The 25,356-nt window shown below is 43.4% G+C and overlaps 1 protein-coding gene across 1 annotated transcript; it reads right to left on the bottom strand.

Moving 5' to 3' along the window:
* Positions 1 to 768: 768 nt before the first annotated feature.
* TM4SF4 (transmembrane 4 L six family member 4) lies at positions 769 to 11,546 on the bottom strand. The gene is made up of 5 exons (XM_045029625.1): positions 11,162 to 11,546; positions 10,787 to 10,876; positions 6,988 to 7,121; positions 2,027 to 2,207; positions 769 to 1,299 (listed from the first exon to the last, which is right to left on the bottom strand). The coding sequence occupies exons 1-5, from the start codon at positions 11,333 to 11,335 to the stop codon at positions 1,282 to 1,284; spliced, it is 597 nt and encodes a 198-aa protein (XP_044885560.1). The 5' UTR covers positions 11,336 to 11,546; the 3' UTR covers positions 769 to 1,281.
* Between the last annotated feature and the right edge of the window lie 13,810 nt (positions 11,547 to 25,356).

The following is a 25,356-nucleotide window of genomic DNA, read 5'->3' as shown; positions in this document are numbered from 1 at the left end:
CAGTAAGTCTCCAGTCCCATGTGCGGACTTCATTAGTTGATAGTCTATGTCTACCATGCAATTAGAGATATGACACCAGCATGGGTGTAGACGTACCCGAGCTAGCATTCATCTAGCTAGCTTGAATAACAGAAATGAATAGAAATGAAGCCAGGCAGTAGGGGCTGTACAAGTCTGCACTAGCAGGTGCTGCCACAGAGTCACTGCTATAGTTATTCAAGCTAGCGAGATTAAAACTAGTTCAGGTGTGTCTGCGGTTACATCTCTGATTGAAGTGACTGGGAAGAAATAGCTCTGTGGTTTGAGCATTGGCCTGCTAAACCCAGGGTTGTGAGTACAATCCTTGAGGGGGCCACTTGTCAATCTGGGGCAAAAATCTTTTTGGGGATTGGCCCTGCTTTGAGCAGGGGATTGGACTACATGACCTCTTGAAGTCCCTTCCAACCCTCATATTCTATGATTCTAAGTAAGACAGATAGTGGGTGACTCTAAGACAATGTTGGCATAAGCAAGATCATAATTAATTGCTGTGTATTTCCCTTTTTTGCCTAATTCCTGATATGAGTCAGGAATAACTTGAGGGCTTAGTAACAACACACTCATTCCTGCAGGATTGCATTCCATGCTGCCCAGTGTGCTCATCGCTTTTACCCTTGTATTTATATGCACAATAATCATGTTGTGCAGGATCGATGCCGTGCGTCAATCACAGTCAACAAAAAGGAAAATCCCATTAGACTTCAAATGAAAATCATTAATAACACACAGTCTTTTTACAAAGAGCATTTTAATGATCTCAGGTCTGGAGCACAGAAATCTTCACTTTTCTATGTAGAAACAAATAAAACTTTATTCTAGAGTCCAAAAGAAACTTACAGCTTTGTCGCATTTTCATTTCATAAGTGTCAAAAAGAAACAGATACAATTAAATTACAACTGAACTTGTATTAGAAGCATTCATCAGTCCCCAGTCAGCGAGCTAATTCATAAGAGATGATGAACGTCCACTCTGAAGAGGCTCTTTTCAGATGGAAGCTGTTTTACAAAAATAAATATAAGTGGAATAGCTGAACAGCCACTTAATTCATTCTGGGAGGTGGGATTTAAATGGCATGTGAAGGGCAGTCAGGGCTTCATAGCAATAGTGTGAAATGCCCCTCATTCTAGACCTTCGTCCTCAGAGTGTGTGCGGAGGAACATGGCTCACCAAGTAACATACAAAAGAAGTGCCTCTAAAGGGATTCTCCTCATATGAAGAGTTTTCTGCAGGCTTCGTTCTCTTTAAATAGCTCCATTGCCCTAGAAGGATAAAAATGCACAGATCACTTACATGGGTTAATATTCATGTGAGTTTTAATGGATTTTATTATTATTTTGCAAGCCCTGTGGGAGTCTATTAGATAAGCTCTGTAAACATGTGTTGTTTCACACGTTGTAATTTGTCAGAGACTCAGATTATGTTTTCAGCAAGTGCAAATGCTTTGGGGTTTTGAACTGGAATTATTCCAGAACAAATTATCCCGAGGCTGCGTGGGGCTGGTTCAGCCCCTCTTGCAATTTAGAGCAAATTCAGGGCTGGTCTAAGTTGCACCAACTGCAAAATCCACCTTAGAACTTTTGTGCTGATAGAGCTCACTAGAGTCCAGTGGGTTTGGGCTTCACCTGTTACCAATCGCCAGCATGCTTCTGACATGCCCTGTACCTCAGGAGGGCTGGTAGGGGGTGATGCAGCTTTATGCCATTTAGGGATTCCCCTATGCCCAGGTAATCCCCAGGTGCCCACTTAGGGCAGTTTTAAGTCCCCTTTAAGCCGCAAGAGCACTGCAAAGGGAACTTAGCAGCGCTGAGAATCTGGCCCAGTATCTTTTAAATCTTCCACAGTATGTCACTTAAAACAACATTGAAATCCTTTCTCCATAACACACTTGGGAGTTTTGCAATTACATTAAGCTATTATGTGGGGCAAGAATATGGACAGGCATTTTTGATTAATGTAATCACATGAGGAAGACACAAATTTGCTTACCCCACAGCAGGTGCAGTCCCCACAGATTGTTCCAATGAGTCCGTTGACAACCTGAATAGCACAAAGCACTACTTGGATTCCACTCATTATCAGCAACAAGGAGAAGAGGGTCAAATTCCAGGGAATTATGTTTTCAGGTGATTTGCACAAGTCCCACATGGTGGTGTTGCTTAGATAATTCCTGTGTAAAAAAGAAAAAAGCAGATGAGAAAGACAATAGAAGTCAATGTAAATCAGTAATGCAGTGCTAGTGTTACTACTAGTTTGTTGTTACTGTAATCTGAAAAGTGAGTCACTGTATTCCACTTGACTCTAAAATAATTTCCACATCACTATTAATGGTACTTTATATTTCTGCTTGTGGAATAATGAAAGAGTTTTGATTTCAAATAATTCCATTGCATTTATAAACATGGACATCATCTCGCTGACTACAGCATGAACAAAGAGCTGGTAAAGAAAGAATAAATATGTTCTGAAGGCAATTATATACTTCATTTTATTTTGTCAGGAAAGAACTGTCAAATAAGATGTACCAGAACTTCATATGAAGCTTGTTCATGCCAAGTATGTAGATGCAACATTTATAGTTAAAACTTCTAGTGGTGAAATGAATGAACTATCGATGAAGGTGGGAGTACATCAGGGATCAGCACTGAACCTTTTCTTTCTTATCCTCATCCTGGATACCCTCAGAACAAACTCACAAATGAAGACACCTTGGTGCATGCTGTTCGCTGTAGATATTGTTCTATGCAGTGAGTAGAAACATGGTCTAGATAATAAACAGGGAGATGTGTTGGAGAGATAAGGGATCAAAATAAGCAGAGAGAAAAAACAGAGTATATAGCTTGTAATTTCAGTAATGTGAGCACTGAAGAGTTATCCTTGAAACTGGCTGAGCAGACAATACAAAAAATGCAAAGTTTCAAGTGTCTGGGTTCCAGAATCCAGAAAAATGCGGAAATGGAGGCTGAAATTAGAGATAGGATAATAAATGCCTGGCTCAGATGGAGAGAGTTAAGTGATGTAGTATTTGACAGGAAGATACCAGGAAGAGTAAAAGGGAAAGTCTAGTAAATGGTGGTCCATCCAGTTTGAATGTATGGTGGTGAGTGCTGGACAAAGAAGAAACTTGAGCAAATGATCTGTTCCACAGAACTGCAAATGCTGAGTGGTGTAAGCCAGAAAAAAAACACGTGAGGAATGTGTAAGTTAGAGACAAAGTCAAAGTAACACCCATAAATGAAAAAATGAGGGGGTGCAGGCTCAGATGGCTTGAGTCACGTAAAGCATGGTCCTGACAACAATGTGGGTAAGAGGGCCCAACAGATCAAGACTGAATGAAAAAGACAGAGACACTAACCCAAGAAGTGGTGGGATGTCATAAAAGAAGACATATTAGCATGTGGTGTGATTAAGGATATGGCATCAAACAGAGCACTTTGGAGGGAGAGGACTTGTAGGGTGGCCTCCAGCTAATGGGATTAAAGCAAGGAAGAAGATGAGAAAGACCATCAAATAAGATCCATGCCAAAGATCTGCCTGTTCAGTGATCATACAAACTTGTATCCTTCTTTCTTCAAAAGTCAAGTGTTTTTTCTTACTACACAGTTCTAGTTATGCAGTTGTATAGAGCAACCCTGACATCTAGTGGTAAATTCAGTACATCTATATATGCATATGCGTATCATAGATAAGGTTAAGATTCTGTCATGGGTATTTTTAGTAAAAGTCAGGGACAAGTCGCAGGTGTGACACCCTGGCACCCCCTTATTCACCACTGTTATATAATTAGGATATGTTTTGTACAAAGTATGCCTCGTGAGGTATCATTCTAAAAGTCTTGATCTGCTAGACATTAATATCTCATTGGGTTGTATGTGCTGTCATCATATGTGAAGTTATGAAGTTTGGCGATGTATGTGTTACTGAAATATGTGAGGTTGAAAACACCCACAAGCAGCTTTTCAGGTACAACAGTAAAAAGGCCAAACAATCTTAATGGTTTATTGAATAAATGCACATAAACACAAGGGTGACCCCAAAGACTGTGTACCATAGAAACCTCTCAGAGATAGCACTGCACAATGGGAACTGTTTGACCCAGGTCACAGCAAAAAAGCTTTCCAGCGAGTGGGAAGAAGATATAAATGGGGGAAATGACATCATGATGGTACCTCACTCTCCCTACACAACACACCTGGAAACACCTGAGGAACAAAGACTGAACTGGGATGGAATGTGTGGCTGTGTATGTAAAGCTGGGAAACCCAAGCTGCAAAGCTAATGTAGCTTGTGCCTTAAGAATCTGCCAGCCTGTTTATCACTCAGGGTGAGAATTTGCTAATTCATATCCTGCCTATCTAGTATGTTAAGCTCAGTTTGTGTTTTTGTTTATTTACTAGGTAATCTGCTTTGATCTGTTTGCTATCACTTATAATCACTAAAAATCTATCTTTTGTAGTTAATAAACTTATTTTATGTTTTAATCCAAACCACTGTGCATTTGACTAAGGTTTCTGGGGAAAATCTCAGCTTGGTTACCACAAATGTGCATGGTCCTCTTCACATTGAGGGAGAGGTGGACCGGGTATTAAACCCATATACTGGATAGATTTGACCAGGGCAAGATGGTACTGCTCTGGGGTCCTAGGCTGGGAGGCTGGTGGTTAGAGAGCCTGCATGTAACTGCAGCTGGTGTGTCCCTACCTGGGTGAATGCTGGTGAAAGTGCAAGCTTGGAGGGCTTTGCAGCTTGTCACAGTGTGAGAGGGAGCCCAGGCTGGTGGGTCAGAGGGCCCAGTGGTCCCCCAGTTCCAGGTAGCACCCTGGGGGGGAACCTGTCACAGTGAGCAATAAACAAAAATTCATGGAAGCTCACAAACTGTCCATAACTTTTACTAAAAATATCCTGGGATGGGGGGACAAACAGAGCATTGCCAGAGCTTACAGCTCCTCCAGCCCCGCCACTGCTCCTGTGTCAGGGGCTGACTGCTGCTGCTCCAGCCTAGGAGGGGCTAATCCAGCCCCAACCACTGCTCCAGCAGACCGGGAACCATGGCAGTGGGCCACCAGTCAGCTGTTTGGTGGCTTTGGGGCTGGCCAGCTATTCTGACAGCTTCTGTTCTGGTGGGCCTGGGGCTGGCCACGATGGCCACTGCTTTGGTGGCACCAGGGCTGACCAAGCCTGCTGTTCCGGTGGCCATTGCTCTGTGGCCTGAGGCTGGCCATTGGCCAGCTGTTCTGGTGGCCACTGCTCCAGGGCTGGCTCCTGCTCTGGCAGCCCTGGGGCTGACAGCTACTCCACAGTCCTGCCCTAGAAGAAGTCACAGAGGTCCCAGAAAATCACAGAATCTGTGACCTCCATGACAGAATCGTATCATTAATCATAGGGTTACATTTAGAACCCGGGGAGCAAATTCATCCTTAGTGTATATTGCTTGCTCTCATTTCATCTCAGGGATAGATTAGATAGATTTCAACGCTTTAAGCACCAAAGTCTGACCTTGGATTAGAGGATGCAACTCTCATTGACTTCGGTGCTACAAAATGTTAAATTACCTTCAATGGGAGTTGCAAACATGGAAACAATGGTAAATTTTCAGACTCAAATATTTTTCTTAATTGTTATGGTTTTACATTGTTATTAAAACAAAACAAAGGAAATTCTACTACAATGAGAAAAGGGAAATAACATTTCTAACAAACCAGCAAATGCTGACAAGTCACCTGTATTTCATCTCGTGCCTAGATAACACAGCAGCACAAACACGTCCCTGGCTGTTCTAAAAGCCAGTCCTGAGGCACAGTACAATGCGATAAGGATGGAATGGCAGACCTCATTGCCATTTTCTGGGCTTTGCCAATTTCAATCAAAATGTGAAGGTTATTTCAAAACCCAGTTTGGGTGATTGTTTTTTTTAATATTGCCTCTGGATACTCCTAATGCTCTGTTAATTCAGAGAGTAACAGAATTAAGACCAGAAGAGATGTTTATGATGATCTAATCTGACCTCCTGCATAACACAGGCCCTAGATTTCATCCAGTGGTTCCTTCACCTTGACCAACACCCTTCAGCTGAACCACAACACATCATTCAGAGAGAGCTCTAGCCTTGGTTCAAAGATTCCAAGTAACAGAGAATTTACCACATCCCTTGGCGATCTGTTCCAATGGTTAACAGCCCTCACTGTTAAAAATGTGCATCTTATTTCCAGTTTGAACTTAGATGACTTAAACTCCTGCCAGGGAATTCAAGGATATATGTACAAGTGACACATATGCATGATACCAAAGAAGTTTCAGCTGCATAGTGTGGACAACTCCCTCCAATTTCCATAACCAAAATAAAATTACATAAAGACTAACTCTTAAATATTAACAGCCTCAGTTTCAGATCTGAGATTCCCACTAAAAACACTCTTAATCATATGATTATAGTCTAGCGCCCCCATACTGCTTTAAAAATCTAAGGAATAAACTGACAAGTGGTAAATTTATCTTAATTGGGGCTCTTTGAAACCTCTAGTTTCAGCTGGGGATGGTATTCTTATTCTAGAATATTGTGTAGCCATGTACTGTCACAGTACACGGCAACACTTCATCCAACAGGCAGCCACATTGCAGTCTCAGTAATGTGATTGTGTGTGATTCCCTATTTACACAACAGAATTAAAGCTAGAAATCAGAGGGGTAGCCATGTGAGTCTGGATCTGTAAAAGCAGCAAAGAGTCCTGTGGCACCTTATAGACTAACAGATGTTTTGGAGCATGAGCTTTTGTGGGTGAAAGCTCATGCTCCAAAACGTCTGTTAGTCTATAAGGTCCCACAGGACTCTTTGCTGCTTTTACAAAGCTAGAAATGACATCACAAACTTCTTTATCGCAGTACCGCTTCAGTGAGTGAATATATCACATCTTTTCTAGCTAACCCATGCATGATGCAGTGCAGTATCTTACCCATTCTCAAATGGATAGTGCCATTTGCTGCCATCGTTACACTTAGGGCCACTATTTAGAGCAACTGCTGACACAATAAAGCAGTATCCAGCTCCCAGAAGTCCAACTGCAGCAAATATTATAGAAGTAAACATCTGAAAGAGACAGAAAAAGATGAAGTTATTTTTGACCTCTGCAAACAATTAGAATGTGTAGTACAGTCTCAACCCTAACTTCTGAACAGTTAAGATAAATGCATTATGTAAGTAGACTCTAATGTACATTGCATGTCTGCAGGCATTCCACTTTGTGCTCCAATTCTCATTGGTCCTTAGAAGCTTAAACCAAGTCAGACTGGAGTAGTATTTGCATAGAAGACCTCAAAGGAACACCTTGATATTACAGGAAGTGGTAATGGTGATTCAGAATATGGCACTCTTCCCTCAATCAGTACTAACCCTGTCTGGTGTTCGGGGGCATTGTGCCACACTGAATGTTCTGTCAGTTGAGATCATGGCCAAAATTGAAGTCCCAACCCTTTGTGAAGATGCAATGGCACATTTCGCAAGAGCAGAATTGTTAATTTTGGTGTCCTGATCAAATTTTGGTCTGGTTAATTATATTCTGCCTCTGTAAATTTCCCCTCCCTTTTCACATTCTTTACTTCCTATTGTGTATTTGTGCTCATCATAACCAACGTCACAGCTGGCACTAATGCAGAGATGGCACTTTCCGTGGAGAGGCAAAGGACTGAGTGGACATGAGGTATGGACTACAATATTACACCAAAAGGTTAAGGACCTTTTAGACCAGAGTTGAAGGACGTAGGTGGGAATACTTCTGCTACTCATGCTGCATCTATTCTGTGGCTAAACGAAGACTTTGTTTTCCAAGAATGTTATTCTGGCATTCTTCATGACTATTTAAAAAAAAAAAATCACTGAGGAACCAAAGCCTTTGCTTGCACTTCGAAAACATTTTGTTACCTTCACATAATCAAATCTTTAAATCATTCCAAGACAATATGAATTCCATAACATAAGCCTTTGTGTTCAAATTAACATGAAAGGACAAATTCTGTTCGCAGGTATACAATCCAGCTAAATTCAACTGAGTTGCTCAGGTGAAATGATGGTAGAAGCTATCCGCAAAGCATTAAATGTATTTAACAATTCAAACTATGTGGTAGGTATAAAAGCTTTCCAACAGCTGAACTGATTTGGGATAATAAATTGTTGCAACAGAAAATTGGCAGTGAGATGCCGTGGGATGGAATGTGTGGCTTCTAAGCTCAATTAACCCCCTCCAGTGTTAATTTAGCAATAAAGAAGAAAGGTTTGATTTGGACCCTAAACCCATGGCCAGCTCCAGACCCCAGTGCGCCAAGCGCGCGCTTGGGGCGGCGTCCCGCGGGAGGGTGGCAGGCAGCTCCGGTGGACCTCCCGCAGGCATGCCTGCGGAAGGTCCACTGGTTCCACGGCTCCGGTGGACCTCCCGCAGACGTGCCTGTGGAGGGTCCGCTGGTCCCGCTGCTTCAGTGGAGCATCCGCAGGCATGCCTGCGGGAGGTCCACCGGAGAAGCGGGACCAGCAGACCCTCCGCAGGCACGTCTGCGGGAGGTCCACCAGAGCCGCGGGACCGGCGACCACCAGAGCACCCCCCCGCGGCGTCCCGCCCTGCTTGGGGCGGCGCAAATCCTAGAGCCGCCCCTGCCTAAACCTACACAGGGATCCACTACTGCAGCCTGCTGCACCTATGCAGAGCCCTAGTTAAATCAACAGGACTTTGCACAGCCGTGAGGGGATTGTACTAGTGATTCTTGATGCAGAATCAGGGCCCTGGGGAGAAGATGAAAGAACAAACAACATGTGAGAGATGTGTAGTCACGTCAATGCACTAGTCGAAGGTGTTCAGATCTGGAGTAATTGTTACTTTGGTGGAGTTATTCTGGATTTACACCATGCTACTGAGATAAAAATCTGGCCCATTCTAGTCTACTGAGTATGAGAAGTGCATTCTTCCACAAGGATTCTGGATCAAATTCTCCAGCCCGCTAAGTCTGCTATCCCTAAGTAGAGGTAGTCTCCACAGGCATAGAATAAATGGAGGCAGCTACACCATCTCCTGTGCTAGCTGCTCCACCCCTCCACTGTGTAAGATGGAGGAAGTAGCATTTGAAATTAGAAATGCGCCTAAGCCAAAAAGTTCAGCTCCACATTTGGCTCCAGAGCCAAAATTCCTCAATGTCTTCAGGGTGTTTGGATCCATATTTTTAATTTAGCCCATTATAGAAAAAGTTTGAACTGGACTCTGCATCTCAGCTCCCCAAAATGTGGTGGTGGTGCACAGGGGCGGCTCTAGACATTTCGCCGCCCCAAGCACGGCGTCATGCCGTGGGGGGGGCACTCTGCCGGTCGCCGGTCCCGCGGCTCCGGTGGACCTCCCGCAGGCGTGCCTGAGGAGGGTCCGCTGGTCCCGCGGCTCCACCGAAGCCCCACGGGACCAGCGGACCCTCCACAGGCATGCCTCCGGGAGGTCCACTGGAGCTGCCTGCCGCCCTCCCGGCGACCATCAGAGCGCCCCCTGCGGCATGCCACCCCAAGCACGCGCTTGGCATGCTGGGGTCTGGAGCCGCCCCTGGTGGTGCAGTGCAGGGATTTTCAGACTGGGGAGGTGAAGGGGGGTGTTTGGACCTGTCTCCATTTGAAACACACTGTTCCCCCACCTTAAAAGTCATAATACTTAAAAGTTTGGAGAACTATTACCAAACAAAATGCCGTCCTGCAAAGTGCTTCTGTATCGTGCCCTATAATTGGCACTGATTCCGAGTCAAGTTTTAAACTTCAATTTGAGGTGCACAATTTATGCTGGATCTTATTTTGAAGCAACCACTCTATATGCCCCACCAGCTTCTTGTCAGCTGCCTTTCAACACGCTGAGAGACAAGGTGGGTGAGGTTATATCTGTTATTGGACCTAATTCTATTGGTGAGAGAGGCAAGCTTTTGAGCTTACACTGAGCTCTTCTTCTTGTACTCTTCTTCTTCTCTGAGACCTGAAGAAGAGCTCTGCATAGCTCAAAAGCTTGTTTCTCACACCAACGGAATTTGGTCCAATAACAGATATAACCTCACCCATCTTGTCTTTCTAATATCGTGGGACCAACACGGCTACAGCAACACTGCTTTCAACACACTGTTACTTTAACCTATTATTTTGCTATCATACATTCCATACCACCACCCTTTTCAACCCTTTGCTTAATATTGTTGGGTGGTGAGGGGCTTTCTTATGGTGTGCTGTGGATTTGCTAAAAGGAGGAAATAACTGTACGATGGAAATGGCTATAATATTTTACAGAAGATCCACATTACATATTGTGTAGAGTCCACAGTAAAGCTATACAGTGACTGTAATGTAGCAAAAGACACCTGCCATAAAAGAAAAAAAAATAACTGTCCCCTCATCTGAGAAAAGCAAAATGCGGGTCTTTAGGAAATTTGTTTTATTTTTAACAAGCCATGTCAGGGTGACAGCTGTATTGCATTGGCATCCCAACAAGGCAGCATGATAAATGTGGTCTTGGTACTATCAAGAGGTCCTGGTACAACAACATATTGGCACATCAATAATCCTTGGCTTAGGGCACAAAAGGATACCAGGATTTTTCACTTTGTGCTATGGACAACAAACACATGCACTACATATTCACATTTTAGAACATCATAAATATATCTGGACAGACATGATATAAATGTCATTGTTTGTAACCATTTGGCTGTTTTTGTTTTTTTTTGGCCACATCCTTCTTTTCCACTTACCGCAAACCTCTTTCCACAGCTTTCATTACCACAGCATCCACAACAATCGTTATTCTTAAGGCCCAAAAATACCAAGGCAGGAAAGATCATCTACCAACAATAAAAATACAGTTCGATTAGGTTGGACCATGCTGAGTTAACCTTATGTTTTAATCTATTAGTCCGGTGTCTTATTTTTCTTATCACTAAATTGAATTTTTAATGACTAAATCAAAACAAGTTTTAAATTGCCTATTTACTTATTAAACAAAGTGCACAATGAAGAGTCATTTGCAATGTTGGTTGTACTGTATTTCAAGTGGTGGGGAATTACAGTAAAACCCAACCTTTTACTTTAGAAAATAAAAGTGAAAATTTCACGATTTGTCTACTCACCAATACACCGGATCCCAACATCCCTCCAAAGTACCAAACTTCATCTGTGATGTGTTCATTATTGTTGACAACTTCTCCTCCGGGGAAAAACAGCAAAATATTAGCTAGAGTACATAGCACAGCCAGAGGAATGAGGGTGATTCCCAGGCACTTGGCACAACCACCGGAGCACATACTTTCTAAACAAAATTACAAACGAAACTAAAGAAAAATGAAAACCCCTTATTCTTGTCAATGTTTTAAACAGGAGGGTCACAGAATAATTTACAAAATCCAATTCTGTTTTGCCCTTGGGGAATTCAACCTATAGAATGTTTCCTTCGGAGAGGTTGCAGTCTGTTAGTAAGCCAGTGCTCCGGTTACTTATAAGCTCTCCCTGCCACGATGTCAATTTTCTGAACCCCCCCATAAATGAGATTACAGTCAGACCAACCTCTGTTTTTACCATGACAACCAATAGCCTCTGTTAATGTTCTACCAGCGCAGACTAGACCGTCAGTCATGCGGAGTCCATTTATTGGAAAATATCTTGTTCAGTTCTGGATAGTCATTTTTGTAACACACTGTCCATGCCCACACTGGAAAATAATTCTTAGCTGCCATTGAATAGAAAACATGTCATTAATCAGTTTGTGATGGTTGTAGCCAGCTGCAGTCAGGAATCCCCCTCAGAAAATGGCTTAGGATGGTCAAGCTAATAAGCATTTCTTATTTTGAACTCTCCTAAGAATTAGTGCACACTCAAAATCAGAATTTGCATAGGCATCTTTTGCCATTAGCATCCTGGCGTAATGGGGGGCATTTAGAAAAGAGTCATTGAATGTCCTCCTTTTTTGTGTTTTTTATTTTCTTTGTTGTCTTAAAGGAGGATTTCTTAGAGTCCGACACCACACTGCTTACTTAGGCAAAACTTACATTTAAAATCAGTTAGAGTTTTGTCTGTGTGACGACAGTAATGTTGAGCCCTTTAAACAGAAATAGGCATTAGATCCTAATCCTGCAAGCAGAATTGTGGCAGGCAGATCCCTGAGCTCATGAAGAGCCTCGTTGACTTTGTGTGGGTGCCATGCAGGCACAGGTGTGTATCTGCACAAGCTGGAGTATCACAGCCTTAGTGCTGAGATATCATTTGTGCATAGTTATAATTCTGAAATTGATATGACTATAGGTGTATTATGAGAACCTTGCCCATTACAAAAAGTGGTATGTAATATGTCCCCTCCATGCCGCTTAGCAGGACTTTGGGGCAATCATAGTAAGGATTATCCCACCTGTTTTTACAGAACACCCAGTTCATGCTCACGCCAGATATGTGGGACTTTCTATACAGACCTCAGTAAAGCTGCTAGTCTCTTCAGTTAAATACTGAGTGGTGGAGTCAAACTGTGGGCCAGATCAATAGTCCATTGAAGGAAATGGAAAGACTCTCTTTGACTTCAGTGGTCTTTGAATCTGGCTCTATCCTCTGAACTATATCCATGAAAATGTCAATGAAGCCAATGGGGTTTCCTGGGTGTAACAGTGCAGAATTTGGTCCTTAGCGTTTTTAAATTCCCACTCCAGGAAACCTAGCACACAACAGGCTGCACAGCTTACAAATAGGGTTTAGGCCATGTGCAAAATGTGGTGGAACAAACCAAAGTGAATGACCCTCAAACAAGTGCCTCAGTTAAAAACAGACCTCAGGGACTTTTAATACATGTGCTAAACTTTAGGCCTTTTCCTTCACACTTAGCCCCTACATACGACCCTCTTCTTCTGAGTTTCACACTAATGCTCAGCACTGGTAGGAAGACAAGGATTCCATTCTAGTCAAGTCTCCAAGGTGACATCTTAGGGCTAGTCTACACTTACGAGCCGGGTCGACGCGGTGAGTTCGACTTCTTGGAGTTCGAACTATCGCGTCTAATCTGGACGCGATAGTTCGAACTCTGGAAGCGATAGTTCGAACTCCGGTACTCCACCACTGCAAAAGGCGGTGGCGGAGTCGACCTTGGAGCCGCGGACTTCGATTCCGTGGCGTCTGGACGGGTGAGTAGTTCGAACTAGGGTACTTCGAATTCAGCTACGCTATTCACGTAGCTGAATTTGCGTACCCTAGTTCGACCCCGCTTCTTAGTGTGGACCAGCCCTTAGATTCTGAGTTGTGTTCATAAACAGGTGACTTTTCCCAAAAGGATACCACTGAAGTATTTTTCATTCAAACTTGGAACAAGTTTTCTTCTCATAGTAGTTTTGTGCCTCAGGGCGGCTCTAATTTATACAGGCTGCTGCTGACTGCAAAGGGACCCAGCCAACCTGCCTTTTCAACTGCTGAGTCCCCTGCATCAGAAGCCAGAAGGGCAGGTAGCATAAAGGCCACTAACCATGTCATTGAACAAGCACAACCCAAAGATTTCCTTAGGCAGAGGATGTTCAAGTGGCAGAATCTGTCAATTTTAGGGCTGTTTTCACCATCAGAGTAGTAAGGTAGCTTTACTGTACTGGGGGATCTGCCCTAGCGTGTATAAAGAACAGCACTTGTTTACAAAAACAAAAAATAGGTCACGTTTCACATATGCCAAGCCTGACAGTGTCTATTTAAGGCAAAAGTTGTGATGTTAGAAATCTTCTTTGTGGCTAAATGTAATGTTTATATAAGCGAGGGACAAGCAGCACAGATGTGAGCAGGTGTGTCAGGCTCTGTGTAGGCTTCCCCAGTATGACTCATTACTGAGGTATAACTCTGCTATTCCAGCCTTTGCTTCTACTAAGCAAAGAATGGGGTTTCTGGGTTCCACTGCAATACAAGGAATAAACAAACATTACACATCATAATTCTTAATTTTTAATCATGAACAATATTGGTGGTAGAACTGAGTACAGTCCTTCTCCCAGTGATGCAGGTGGTTAATGGAGGAAACTACAAAACCCATTTTCACATCTGACTTCAGGCCAGATTCTGATCCCTTTATTCAAGTTGACTTTAGTGAGCCTTCTTGAGGACTAATGTACTTCAGCATGTGTAAGGCTATCAGAATATGTCCAACCATCAAGATTTGAACCTCTGCAGGTAAAGGTTAGTGCACTAACCCACTGAGCCAACTATTCCCCTGGTTGAGTGAATAGTAGGAACAATCTCCTGATTTTTCCACACAGTGCTGCCCATGAGATATTGGCAGCCAGGCAAGTACTGAGCACTCAGTCTGAAATTCTGGCTGGTAACTGATAATCATATGTTTCTAATATGCCTATTGTTGCCTTAATTAAGATAAATTAACATGCTTACGTATATAGCTGGAAACTGCAGATACCCACTGAAAACTGTTTTTTATTGGAAGCATATGGAAATCCAAGAACTGGTGAGTAAAATAATTATAATAACTTGAGGCACAAAAGAACAAGTTCATTTATAGAAGAGACCTCATGAATCAAAAAACAGTCATTCAGATGCCTGCTCAATATGGAAGGCTCCATTCAACTTCCTGTTTCAAACATTCTCCATGGAGTAGCTGTTTCACGGCATAACATGGCCATGAAACGAGATCATGTTACAAGAAATGGAACAATCTACTGGAAGCTCCTACGTCAGGCTGGATGAAAATACTATTTGGCTGTGAACTCCCATGTCCCCTGTGGAGTCAGCTTAACTAATTCCAGTGTGGCATGGTTCGCTGCATCAAGACCAACCATGCCTAGGACAGCCCACTGTGCCTCTGTGGTGCTGTGAAGGATGCTATCCACATACTGGATGGTTGCTCTTTTTGTGTTAGGCTCCCCGAAGAGCTTCTCAATCTGAACACTGCTGATACAGAAGCCTTTGATTGACTCAAGACCTGATCACAGAGAGGTCCATCCTTCTGTTCTCTGAGGTGTTTTGGTCTCCAAACTCTTTATACTTCAGCGCTCCAGCACAAATCAGATTGGTTGAAAAAGGCTGAAGGGTGAGCACTGTTAGTACGGATGGCTTAGTGTGGTTATCACCAGGTTGGAGTTCATATGAGCACTACGTGAATCATGAATACAAACTGACAAGGATGAAAATCAGCTTTTCATCCTTTCAATGTTGAGAAGATGATTTTAGGAGCCAAATTCTGCTCTCATTTACCCCAGAGTAATCTAGAGGTATTCCATTGATTTCAGTAGAATTACTCCAGATTTTCACCAGTATAAATGAGATCAGGATTTGTTCCTACACTGTTTATTCTATTGGGAGCTGTTAGATGAGACCTTAATAAACAAGGTCTGGTCTTGTCTGTACGGATATTAAAGATCCAGTGGCATTTTTCTTCCAAGTAGGAATTTGTTCCCTTGTCCTTCGGCAACTCTTTCCATTGTCTAGCATGCCACTGATTGCAGAGGCAGATGCATTTCCATAACACTATTTTGGGGTTATTTTCAGATGAAAGGCATGATACAGTAAAATAAGTTTCTTCTTCTTCTTTCTTCTTTGTTTTAGAAACAGCGGGAGCAGCAAGTCAGCTCTTCTCTAGATTGTGAGACAGGGCCAGTACAAGGTCTACTAAGAAACATTAGAAACAACAGAAGGCAAAACTCAAAAGCTCTCAGTGATAGCAGCATATGGAATTTTGGAAATGGATTCTGGGAAAGTTCTTCTCTGTGCTAGAACTCTTAGTAGGAACATAAGATTTGCCATGCTACATCACATCAGTGGTTCATCTAATCCAGCATAATGTCTCCATCACGGGGCAGAATCGGATGTTTCAGAAGGTCTCTTTAAATCAGATGCTTACATACTGCAAAAAAGGGACTTGCTTAAATTATTCACAGTATTTATTTCTTGCATTTACTAGTTGATAAGTTAATTGCTCCTTACTACATAGAATGTGTGATAAGACATACATAACAGGGTTTGGCTCTAGATGCCATTATAAAGTGACATAATTTAAACGTCAGATGGATAAAGTACAGGGGAAATTGAACTAATGATGAGACATATACCCTGATAAAGATATGCATACGTAAGAGCAAAAGAACTGAATATGTCCCTTAGAGAGAGAGAGACAGATCTGAAGGACTATTCAGGTACCGTTTAAGAAAATATTGATTTATTTGGCTTTTCAGTGGACCACCTCTGCTTTAAGATCTACTAGAATTAGTTTTCAATCCGCATTTCTATCAATAGTAAGAATTTCCATAATGATTCTCTGGTTCAAATTCTGTTCTCAAGTTTTACAAGTTAAATTTTAAGTAGCTCTACAGAAGTCCATGGAATTTCTCTGGATTTACACCAGTTAAACTATGGATAGAATCTAACCCATATTGCACAATAATTTATACATTCTATATAAATGAAATAAACTAGGAAAACAAACAGAAACAACAACACAGGTGAAAATGTGCTACTATAGGAAGGCATTCTTGGGGGAGAAAGGATTCCCAATCAATTTTAGGCTTTGTTTAGGATTTGCAAGTGAAAACCTTTCATCTTGTCCTGTGTAACTAGACAAGATGAAACATAGAGGAACATAGTGTTTAATAAGGCCATAGATTTCCTATGTGGTGCTCACTGAAATTTACAGGAGATACAGAAGGTGGTGTAAATTAGACCCTCTCACATTGGAAATAAGATGTGACTGGGGTCCTAGTGGGGGCCAGCTATGGTCACTCAATTAGGGTGAACTGCAAAGAATGGGGCAGCCAAACCCCAAAAAGCTGGGGGATATTCCAATACTTAGATTTACCAAGCCAGCATAAAACAGCTTCTTTATTACCTCCCTGGTTACTCAGAAGTTCAAACAACACAGTTCCCTTAAAGTGATCCAGCCTGAGGCCTCCATCCAGGTACCCACATCAAATATGACGAAAATTTCTGTAAATCTTATTTCATCATATAAAAGAAAAGGTTCTGCCAATCCCAAAGGATTGGAAACTTTATCTCCCAGGTTAATGAATGTTTCAGATCTTACCCAAATACACACTACAGCCAATTCTTATTAACTAAACTAAATTTTATTATAAAAAACAGAAGAGAGAGAGTATGGTCAAAAGATCAATGTACATACAGACAAGAGTTCAATTCATTTAGGTGCAGATTCATAGCAGAGATGGTGAGCTTTGTAGCTGCAAAGAGTTCTTTCAGAAATAGTTCATAGTTTATAGTCCAATGTCCAAATATCGTATTCAGGGTGTGCCAGCATAACTGGGACCTCAGTCTTGTGACTCAAACTTCCCCTGATGAAGCCTAGGCAGAACTGAGATGACAGAATCAGGACCCAATGATCTTTTATACAATTTCATGTCCTTTTTGACAAGTTGGGATTTCCTCGGGGAACAAAAGATAATTAGAATGACTTTGAAGGAGGTCCATCACCAGTACTTAGCTATACGAATTAACATAAGACCATTTGCTTGTTCCTTCACCACTCACAGTACATTTCAAAGAGAGATGAATGGATAGATATCCCGTGTTTACAATTCATTTAAATGATAGGATCTTCTTTTGACCTCTGATTATCAGAATACAGCATAGACAAGGACTGTAGATTACATTGTGTACCCTTCTCATGCATATGTAAATACACAAAAACACAAACATTATCTCCCTACATGTCCTTTGAGGGTTATTTATTTTGCAGGATGTTTAACCCTTTCTAGCCATGTGTCACACAGGTATATATTTTTAATGGTGAGAGTAATTAACCATTGGAACAATTTACCAAGGGTCATGGTAGATTCTCCATCATGGCCAATTTTTAAACCAAAATTGGATGTTTTTCTAAAATATCTGCTCTAGGAATTATTCTGGGGATGGTCTATGGCCTGTGTTATACAGGACATCAGACTAGATGATCACAATGTTCCCTTGTGGCCTTGGAATCTATAAGATTCCATTAGACCAACTTACAGCTAATTTACCCATGTGTAATGGGACCCAGGCCAGTGCATTTAACATGCTCAGGACCTGTAAAATGCTGTAAGCAGGTAAAGTAGTGTAAGGGTTGTTTTAACATATACCTTCTTACACATGAGTAGAATGTAAGTATGTCTCAGGGAGTGCGAGAGATTCTGAGCATAAAAGAAATCTAATTTATGCCACCTTAAACATCACCTCTGAATTTGGCCCACTGTCTATACCAGGATAAATGCCACCTTTGCCATTAGCACACTCATTCAGGAGCACAGAGAAGGCCCATCAGAACAGTTTGTATTTTACGTGGCTTTTTTCAAGCAATGTACACAGAATTGACTGTATACAACATTGTAGTCATTTTTGGTCAAAGACTGCAACAAGCACAAGAACAACAAAGTATTGTCCTTATTATGAATTCATATTACTTTACTCTTAGCAGCAGTCCTGGTAGTAATATTGCTATTAGTTTGCCATGTTCCTTTCCTGGCTCTTTTTGAAATCCAAGTGGCATGGTCATTCTGTCAGCTGTGCACGTCGGACTCCCATTGAAGTCAGGAGGGGAGCGGCTTGTGAGTGCCCGAGAAATTCATTCCCATGAAATTCATTCCTGGGGGCCAGAAATTCATTCCCATGAAAGAAAAGGATGACCCCAAACTTCACAATGTTCACAACCCGCTTCAAAACTTATTTAATGGATTTAGCTTTCCCTCAATAGCTCTTCATGCACATACACAATCAACCTCAACATCCTACTCTCCTTCACAGGCAGAAAAAATCAACTGTCCGGTCAAGTTTTCTCTGACAGGTTATGAAGGGAAAATTTATATTTTGCAATTGTTATTATTTCTCTTAAATACTTGTGGTGCTCACATATCATGGTAATGAGGGCCATGTAAATAGATAGACAGATAGGAGTTGCATGACCAGGGATGCTCTCACTTCCACAAACTGTGCGGCCCTGAGACTTGGAAGATGCAGAGCTATCAGGAGGAGCTTATTTACATGACATTCTCTCCCCTGTATAGCTCTGCAAGTCTCACTCCCTGCCATGGAGCCACAGATTGTTTTTCATTGTGCCTACCACAGTGGGTTGACCTTTTCCCCTGACAGAGTAGGGTGTGGTGGTGCCGGCGTCCATGACCTTCCAGAGCTTATATTGCCCAGAAGACTGCAGACATTTTCTGCAGATTGGGCCACAGAGCCTGCGTTTTTCCATACTTGTATTTGAAAGGCTGACTTTTATGTTTATTTTGTGACCTCTGGAAGCTGTGCTGCACAATATGAGGCCATTTCCAGGAAAGACTGAATTAGAAAATCACATATTTTTAATAACCCCAGCACATTTTTATCAATTGCCAGATCATATGATTAAGATATGAAAGCTCCAACTCTATCTTACATCCTCAGCGCTATTTAAATAGATAATACATTTTAAAATTGTGGTATTCATTCAATTTTCTGATTTTTTTGATTTGGAAGGAAAATATGTTTTACATGATATAAAATCCATCTTAAATTCAGTAAAGAGGTTCAGCAGAATTGCCAGAATAACCACATACCTTACTTTGTGTGCTCAGGAAAAAAGTATGTGAGGGCCTGTTCCTATATTGGAATGAACTCTTGCAAGCTGCTGAACGCCTGCGTCTCCACTGACTTCAGTAGAGTTTCAGGGTGCTTAGCATTTCCTAAGAGGAGTTTAGCAGAGGTCCTTCATCTGCAAACTCAGTTTTTACACAGCCTTTGATCAGTCAAACACCCATTGGCTGCATTGAGAATTTTGGCTCAGAGTGTCATGAAATGGCCTCAGGATTTGATGCCATGGGAATTTTCAGTGCTTTGCTTTAAAAAGTAAGTAACTTGCAATTAAAGATACAATGGGTCTGATTCTCCTCTCACTCCAGCGTAAGGACCTGGGTCTCACACCACTGAAAGTCTAGCTGGGGAAGGCACCTAAAATACTGGGACTGACATAGTTCCACAAGTTTTTGGGCTGAGGATGGGATGCTGCCTCCTCCATACAAAACCCAAAGCATTTAACACCCGTGGTTCCCAGTGAATTGGTGGAGCTATATCAGTGCATTAGGTGCTCTCAGGATAGGTGGGACTTGTGATCCATCTCTAGGTGGTGATTCAGGGTACTGGTTCTAGAACAGGGTAACCAGATATCCCAATATTAGGGACTGTGTCTTATATAGGCAACTATACTCCCATGCCTCCCCTCCTCCCCGCAAAGTGTCCCGATTTTTCACACTTGCTATTTGGTCACTTGTCTAGTTGCTGGTTTTGTCAATAAAACCCCTCAGATATTTGTGTTGCTGGGGGCAGGGAGTGTAGTGAATCGCATGCATTGTTTGGGGTACCTGCCTCTTTCAGAGCCTCACTACTTTCTGCCTTTTTTTCTGTAGGGCTCCCTCTGGCTCTAAGTGCCCAGAGAGTTCCCCTGGGGCAGCCATAAGTGCCTCCATTCGGTGTCATGCCTAGATACACATGTTCCTGTCGTTACTCAGACCTGGATCTGTGATGTATCTGTTTCCGGGCTCACACGACAAAAGTCAATGGGAGTTTTCCCACTGACTTTAAGGGGAGCAGGATGGGGCCCTAAGTGCGAGAGAGGAGAAATCTCGCCCGGTGTGCCTACGTGGAGGTGTTCAGACCTAAGGGGGAGCATTTCAGGAAGAAGTGTGCTCTTTAATCATCCATTAGTCAAAGCAAACGCTTTGGATAAGAGGCTTATTACAACACAGCAAACAGGCACAAAAACCACTGGAGGAAGTTCTGTATGTTAGGCAGCACACTCAGCATATGCTATTCAGCCACAGGCCAGCGTTAGGTGGGTTTAGACCAGGGGTGGGCAAACTACAGCCTGTGGGCCACATCTGGCCTGTGGGACCATCCTGACTGGCCCCCAAGCTCCTGGCCCAGGTGGATTGCCCCCCGTCCCCTCCCCCACTGCTCCCCCTCCCCCGCAGTCTCAGCTCGCCCCACCACTGGCGCAATGCTCTGGGCAGCAGGGCTGTGAGCTCCTGGGGCAGCGCAGCTGCAAAGCCTGGCCTGACCCGGTCCTCTGTGCTGTGTGGTGGCGGCGGCGTGGCCTGGCTCCAGCCGGGCGGCGCAGCTGCAGTGCCGCCAGCCACTGGTGCTCCAGGCAGCGCAGCAAGGGGGCAGGGAGCAGGGGGGGTTGGATAGAGGGCAGGGGAGTTAGGGGGGTGGTCAGGGGGCAGGGGTGTAGATAGGGGTCGGGGCAGTTGGGGGGGAACAGGGGGTTGAATGGGGGATCCCGGGGGGGCAGTCAGGAAGGAAGGAGGAGGGGTTGGATGGGGTGGCAGGGGGCAGGCAGGGGCAGAGGTTCCTGGGGCAGGCAGGGGACAGGGAAAAGGGGTGGTTGGAGGGGCAGGGGTCCCTGGGGGCCATCAGGAATGAGAAGAGGGGTTGGATGGGGCAGCAGGGGTCTGGAGGCAGTCAGGGGACAGGGAGCAGGGGTATGTGGATGGGGCAGGGGTCCCAGAGGGGCTGTCAGGGAACGGGGGGGTTGGATGGGGCAGGAGTCTCGGGTGGGGCAGATAGGAGGTGGGGGCTGGACCATGACCCCCTCCCCTAACCGGCTCTCCATACACTTTACGAAACCCGATGTGACCCTCAGGCCAAAAAGTTTGTTCGCCCCTGGTTTAGACAGAGTCGCCATGGGTTTCTGCAGCCTGCCAACTGCCTTCACAGGCAGGAAATTCCAAAGTGTAAAGTCTCCACTCTCCTCCCCTCCACCACATTACACTGACTTTCATGTCATTCCCCATTGGTGGAGGGTGTGTGTAATTCAGATAGTACAATGGGCGCAGATGGTCAGACAGCACACAGCTACTGTAGATGGAGCAAATCTATTTTTTTGTAAAGTTTTGGGGGTCATTGCACTTGTCGCTCAGGCTATAACCTGGGTGCCATCTTCAACTAGGCCCCCTAAGGCCTTACATCCAAGTATGTCTAAGACTTGCAGATTCTGTCTGTATAACATTGCTGAGACACAGTCTTTCCTATCCCTCCACACACCTAAAAACTCTTGCCTGTGCTCATCTCACATCTCATTTCCTGCAACATCCTTCTGTCTGGTCCTTCGCGTGTAATCTTGCCCCACTGATATCCCAGCAGAATGCTGCTGCTACTAAGATCATTTTGCTAGCCCTTCACTTTGACTGCATCACCCCTCCTCTCTTTGCATCCCTTCACTACCTCCCTTTTCTCTATTGTATCAACTCTAAGCTCCATGGGCTTGTTTACATGAATATTTAGGGCTTATCTACACTATGGAGCTTTTAGCAACAAGGCTGTGTCGACACAGCCTTGTCACTAAAAGTCAGCGAGTGTGAATGACAAAATACTTCCAGCCCTGTGAGCGGCATAAGCTTTGTCGTCAGATAAAGCTGCATTCACACTGCCGCTTGTGTTGGCAAAACTTTTGTCTTTCACAGGGGTGGGGTGAAACTTTTGTCTTTCACAGGGGTGGGGTGAAACTTTTGTCTTTCACAGGGGTAAAGTTCCTGTGGGTGAAAGACAAAAGTTTTGGTGACAACTGTGCAGTGTAGACATACCCTTAGTTTGCAGCCAGCTGGGGTGTGAATCTAGCCTGCACTAGCCTGCTGTGCTCTTGTCCTGTTTCAAAGAGGACTATATCAAAGTACATTAACAAGCTGTTAATATGCATCAACAAGGTGCACATAGATAATTAGTCTGCAGCAGGATCCTGCAAATAGATTCACACCCCAGCTTGCCACAAACTAATTGTTTGTGCAGCCATGCCCCTTGTCCTCACTTTCAAGGCCCTTCACAACCTATCCCCACCCTACCTATTGGCTCTCATTCAGTATCCAGAGGTTAGCCCCTGCTTGCGTTCAGCCCACGTCAGCCTCCATGGCCCACTTGTTAAATTTTTAAACAAGCACCTTTGTGTTTTCACCCATGCTGCCGCTCACTTTTGGGAGAAGCTCCCCATAAATATTCACACAGCTACCGTATTATCCACCTCAAATCCCTACTCAAACCTGCCCTTGGGCGTGAAACTGAGGCAAAACTTGTCAGTTTTGGCTGCTAGTGGCAGAGCCCACTGCCTAACATGTTGACTATCACTGTCTCTCTGTACTCCCCCATTGGCCTGTCTGTAACCCTCTGTTATCTTTTAGAATAACAGGTCATCTAGTCCAACTGCCTGCTCAAAGGGGGACCAATCCCCAGACAGATTGTTGCCCCAGGTCCTTAAATGGGGGCCTCAAGGATTGAGCTCACAACCCTGGGTTTAGCAGGCCAATGCTCAAACCACTGAGCTACCCCCCCCAGATTGTGAGCACTTTGGAGCTTGGACTATCTTTTTGTTCTGTGTTTGTACAGCAGTTAGCTCCCCTGGCCCCTGACTGGGACTGCTCGGTGCTACAGTAACAACAATACAAGAGTACGACTCTTTTCCACCCAGCTGTGAATGCTGGCATGGCAGAGAGGAACAAAGGTATAAATTGCGTTGCTTTCAACAACCCTCCCCCCAGTTGACATGTGACTCAAAGGCAGATGCCATGATAAAACTTTTGTTGGGATTCCTGACAAACCCTCTCCTCTAACAACAATCCCAAATCTTCTACTCCAGGTCCAGATTGAGGATGCTGACCTTACCAAAAAAAAAAGGGGACACCATTTCTCCTGCTCCCCCTCTATGTCAATAACCCTGCAGGCCAACTAGCATGATCAGACCCCTTATATTTCTGTTCCAGCTGCTTACTGAATGACTTGAACTGACTTCACTCTTCATCTAAATGTGAATTTATGCAAGGCCTTGGTTGGCTCCACTGTTGCCAGCCCCTACGTGTTCAGTTATGACTCCCCGTGAGCAGGAATACATTAAGGCTAAGTGACATCCAGACTGAGCTAAAAAGCAGAACTCCAAACTCATTCTTGTTTTTCCACAGCAAAGGGCGGACTCATGTGCCCTAGAAGAGGGTCTTGCTTTCTGCTGTAACCAACATTCTTTCCAAATCTGGGTGTCTTTTTGGAACATGAGGCCAGGATTAGGCAATCCATGAGTCAATCATACATGACCTTCAACTTCACATGGGGGCAGCAGATTTGTGGGTTTCCCGTGCCTTTGCCTGATTAGTGTACATTGTATTTCTTGCTGGAGCTTGGCACTGAGAGACTGCTTACTCACATAGGAAATTCCCAGACTTTTGGTAACTAGTTGCTACATTGCACGTCCCTTTGTGCTATGTAATGGGAAAGAGCATATGGCCATCTTAGAGCACAGTATTCTTTTAAGGTTCATGCCCTCAGTTCAGAGCCAGAGCAGAAGTTTCCTGAATTCTTTTAAAGGCAGATTAGCATATATATTTATGTTGGACTCATCAGGGCTCTGTGAGCAACAGGAAAAGGTTAAGGATAAGTAATGAAAACATTTCAAAATAATGGATCAAGGTTCATCATTGAAGCCGCCTCAAAAGATCCTATATATTGTACATGTAGCAACATACCCACGCATCTAAAATTGTCCTCCTGATTGAACTGTACTTCAGAGAGAAATACCATATTCAGAAGCAAGAGATTCCTTGAGAGTGAGTGAAAATATCCCGAATGCTGATACCACAAAATGAAAACCTAATTTTGCTTCAATCCTGTCCTGCTTTTTGCAAACAAGCATCCTGATGATATATTCTTGTTCTCAATGCACAAGCAACATATGACAAAATATTCCCTTTTGCCATCTCACTCTGTTGCTATGAGCCAAACTCACCATAACTGGATCTGAACAGTAACATGAGTTAGAAGGGCACTGGGATGTAATTGTTCAGAACTTTATTTTTATAATCTCAAATGTTTGCAATACTTTATTTGGTTCTTGGCAATTGTTTCCCTGCCAACTTCCCTTTTTTTCTTTGGCAAACACTGATTTTAAAAGACAACTGTATATCTAGCATAGACAGGGCATGTTGTGTTTAAAAAAATGTTAGCACCAAATTCTAAAAATAACTTCTTGCTGTGGTATAGACAAGCTCTTAGTGGGGGAAGTGTGTTATCGAGATAAATTCTAAGCATTAAGCGATCCTCAGTACATGACTGCACTAGAAAACTTCAGTCAGTTAAAACTGTTAGCCAATATATATTTCTAGAAGGCTTTGTATTCTTTTTACTTATGATAACAGTGTGTAACTCTGAATCACATTCCCAGCATGCTTTTTACTTATGCTAAGCTTACCGTGAACTGTATGCTCCCCCAGTTCCCTGTACATGTAGAACCTGTCAGAGGGCTGCATGTTCTGTTAAAGCTTGCCAAATATGACAATGCGCTAGATACAGCTCACACAGACGATGACAG

Source organism: Mauremys mutica, chromosome 9 (assembly GCF_020497125.1).
Source record: "Mauremys mutica isolate MM-2020 ecotype Southern chromosome 9, ASM2049712v1, whole genome shotgun sequence".
Taxonomy (NCBI): Eukaryota; Metazoa; Chordata; order Testudines; family Geoemydidae; genus Mauremys; species Mauremys mutica.
This window is presented reverse-complemented; position numbering and strand designations above follow the sequence as displayed.

What these genes read in the sequence shown, in the direction of transcription:
- TM4SF4 (XM_045029625.1), bottom strand. Translation starts at nt 11,335, where the DNA reads ATGTGCTCCGGTGGTTGTGCCAAGTGCCTGGGAATCACCCTCATTCCT. An exon ending in TGTTGGGATCCGGTGTATTG is followed by an intron (nt 10,877 to 11,161) that starts GTGAGTAGACAA and finishes TATTGTTGGTAG; the next exon opens with ATGATCTTTCCTGCCTTGGT. An exon ending in CACTATCCATTTGAGAATGG is followed by an intron (nt 2,208 to 6,987) that starts GTAAGATACTGC and finishes TTTTTTACACAG; the next exon opens with GAATTATCTAAGCAACACCA.